Source organism: Lacerta agilis, chromosome 5 (assembly GCF_009819535.1).
Source record: "Lacerta agilis isolate rLacAgi1 chromosome 5, rLacAgi1.pri, whole genome shotgun sequence".
Classification (NCBI taxonomy): domain Eukaryota; kingdom Metazoa; phylum Chordata; class Lepidosauria; order Squamata; family Lacertidae; genus Lacerta; species Lacerta agilis.
The window spans coordinates 5,042,702-5,045,887 of NC_046316.1; the positions used below are offsets into that span (position 1 = coordinate 5,042,702).

Genomic DNA, 3,186 nt, shown 5'->3' on the forward strand with positions numbered 1-3,186 from the left:
TCCCTAATACTCACATGGGCAGCCAGACCGCAGTAGGTTGCCGCCAGCATCTTCAGCTCTTCCTCTTCCAGCTCCCTGGAGAGATAGGCTTGGTCTACCAGGTGCATCAAGTCTGGGAGGACATCGGCTTCTGCCCAAGGGAGGGAATCCAGCAGCAGCAGCCGCAGAAGCGAAGGATCCTGCACAAAAGAGAGCATCTTTTCAAAGGTCTGAAAGGGCTTTTAGCATGGGCCCTTCAGCATTCTGCCGGCAAAAGAGTGCTGGGCCATGATTAGAAACAGATCTGTCCTCCCTCCGTCCCTCCCTCTGAGCATCACTTGCCATGTCAGAGTCCAGAAGTAGGGATAGCCCTCTGATGCTGAGCTTCCGGACTTGCAGGTGGTCATGTTCCAGCCAGGTGAGGAGCTGCTCCAGTGTCTCTTCACAGGGATAGACCTGCAGACGGCAGCTGAGCAGCTAAAGAGGCCCAAAGAGAAAGAAACTCTTCAGTGATGAGAGGCTGAGAAAGGTTCTTTAATCTACCAGCAGTAGTTCTGCACAGAGCAAAGCCACTGAAGTGAATGGACTGAAGTTCATCGTGTCCATCAAATCCAATGGGTCTACTCTGAGGAGCACTAAAACAGGCAACAGTTGTTAGGCTCAAAGTAGCCTTGACAACAGCCTCAGAATACGGAAGGTAAAGGCAGCTGCAAGGTCCAAATTCTGATGGAGGCTGGTTGGGGAACCAAGGACCCAAAGGGAGCCGGAGAACACAAAGCCCAGCACTTGGCAGAAACCAAGCCAGGGCCCCCTTGCTGCCCCCATTTCCTCCCGCATCAGTCCCCCTCACCTCGATGTAGATAGCTGCCGCTACTTGTGGCACTCCGGCAAAATCCTGGTTCTCGAGAGCAGCCGTGATGTTTTTCACCATGGGAGGGATCCACCAGCGTTGTTTTCCGACAGCTCTGAAATGGAGAACCAGGTCTTGCTAAGGAAGGGAGAGACACCGCAGGAAGCAAACAGGGGCACAGTCCGACCCCGTGCCTTCATCTCTGTTTGCCAGACCATTGGAAGGTCACCCTGTTCTTCCTCTTACCTCACCATGGCAGACAACCCCTGGCTGAAATTCTCTGGGCAGAGAAGTTGGTCAACGATGGCCGCCTCTACTTGCGCTCCAGTGGTGGCGAGAAAGAGGTGCAGAACTTCCTTAGCCCCTCTGGAACAAAAGCAAGGCCAGTTTTACCAGGAGGGTCATTGCCACACACTCAAATTCCTTCTCCATCCTTCCTCCCTAGCAGGGAGATCCTCCTTTAGAAAACCAAGTTGGACTGGGAAACCCCCAGAGGTTGAAGGGGAAAGGACTCCATCGGCGCCTTTGCAACACACTACTCACCCGAGGAATTCCTGGTCGTAGTGGAAGTTGACAACCATCCCCAGGAGAGCGATCAGCAGCTGTGGGAAGTTCCTGCGCACAGCTGCCTTGTATTCCTCCATCCTGAGGATGGCGTGCAACACGCTGGTGAGATGTTGCTGGAAGAGAGAGAGGTGCAAGTCACTTTCCCTGCTTTTCTGCAGAATACAGAAACCCCTCGATAGTATCCTGGGAAGAAGGAAGCCAGAAAGCAGGCGATTTGTGCTTACCACTTGGGTGGGAGATTCCGCCAAGGGGCTTTGGTAAAGCTGCTCGGCCATGAGATGGAGCAGTTGTTCTTGGTCGGCCGATGTCAAAACCTCCTTCCATACTCTCTCGCAGTCTCTGTGAATGCAAAAAGAAGAGCAACGGTCAGATCCAAGTCTTCTGCTTGCTGCCATGCCCCAGAGAGAGGAAATGGCAGCAAGGGCTTTCTGAGCAAGCCCTGCAGCTTGCCAACCTTTCCGTTAGCCCAGGAGAACCTGGAGGGCTCCATACCTGAAGGGAAACTGGAGGAGGTATTCAGCCACTTTCTCCAGGCGCTGGTGTGATAAGATGGACAAAGCGAAGACGGCCATGTTTCTGCCCTCCACTGTAGGCCCCTGGGTGATCTTATAGAAGGCCTCCAGCAGCACCTCCACCTGTCAGAGAAAAGGAGAGGGTTGCTGGGAGGAGAGTACAAGGAAGCGGGGCTGTCTGCAGGCGGATCCCTGCATCCCTCATAGAAAGAGGGACCCTTGACCTGTGCCACCACAGACATCTTCCTTTCAAGGTACCACTCTGGGTCCTTGGGAGTATTGGACCCAGGCAGCTCCAGGTAACCAGTTCCCCTGTCCATTGTGGGCCAAGAGAAGAAGCTTGCCAATCTGCTCCCAGAAAGAGGAGGATTCCCCATTTTTGAGACCCATGTTTTTCAGGACCCATGGCTGAGGTTCTTCTCCTGACATTGCCAGGCCCCTATCAAGAAGGATGTGTCCTGGCCAATCAATGGCATGAGGTTGCCTCCCCTACACCAGAGCAGAGATTCTTGTTCTCTCCTACCTTGGCAGATACATTACCTCTACTGCTTTGCCGCTAAACTGCTTGATGAACTCTTGCAGTAGGTGGGAGATGTCCAAGGGGTTGAAGCTGCTCTCAACAACCAGGTCGCCGGCCAGGAAGCACATGGCCTCCAAGAGCTGCTCCGCAGGGAGAAAGGCGCCAAAGACCTGAAGCAAGAGAGGAAGGTCAGAGATGCCCACAGGGCCAGGCCGGGGAGCAGAAAGCCCAGGTGCTCCCCAGAACCCAGAACATGTGGCTTGAGAGACCGCTGTGCCTTGGGTGACAGCGACTTACCCTGGCCAGAGAGTAGCAGTTGTTGACGAACAATTCAGGAACCGGTCCTCCGGTGGAATTGAGGACCTTCTGCGCTCTGATGATGAGTGTTTGGTTCCTGGATGTTCGTGCCAGCGTCTCTGCAAAGGAAAGCCAAAGGGTTAGTTTGGGTCTTCCTCACCCCACCCCATTCTAGGATGCATTCTTCCAGTCTTACCTTCTTGGCGCCGCAGGATGGGCAGAAGATGGCAGAGGGCCTCTGCTGCCCGCTGCCTGCACTCCGGGTCTGGATCCAAGGTGCACAGGCAGGAAATAGCCACCAGTTGTCCAAGGGAGGATGCAGGAAGCGCTACCGATGGCTGAGAAGAAACCCAGAGAAGGGACTGATAAGAGAAGCACAGCATCGCCATTTTTCATGTAACATTTTATTAAATCTTCAAAACATTCCCAAACTTTTAGCATCCCTATGCAGAAAAAATCAT

General features: G+C 53.7%; 1 protein-coding gene across 1 annotated transcript; it reads right to left on the reverse strand.

Annotated features, from left to right (window-relative positions):
• Positions 1–201: 201 nt before the first annotated feature.
• LOC117046233 lies at positions 202–3,114 on the reverse strand. Its single transcript, XM_033148030.1, has 9 exons — positions 2,922–3,114; positions 2,726–2,844; positions 2,449–2,598; positions 1,889–2,031; positions 1,621–1,735; positions 1,373–1,509; positions 1,076–1,195; positions 830–944; positions 202–456 (listed from the first exon to the last, which is right to left on the reverse strand). The coding sequence occupies exons 1-9, from the start codon at positions 3,112–3,114 to the stop codon at positions 202–204; spliced, it is 1,347 nt and encodes a 448-aa protein (XP_033003921.1).
• Positions 3,115–3,186: the final 72 nt, after the last annotated feature.

Coding starts and splice junctions, on each gene's coding strand:
- LOC117046233 (XM_033148030.1), bottom strand. CDS start 3,114: ATGGCGATGCTGTGCTTCTCTTATCAGTCCCTTCTCTGGGTTTCTTCT. Junction 1,736..1,888: donor CTCCTCCAGTTTCCCTTCAG/GTATGGAGCCCT, acceptor TTGCATTCACAG/AGACTGCGAGAGAGTATGGA. Junction 1,196..1,372: donor TACGACCAGGAATTCCTCGG/GTGAGTAGTGTG, acceptor CTTTTGTTCCAG/AGGGGCTAAGGAAGTTCTGC.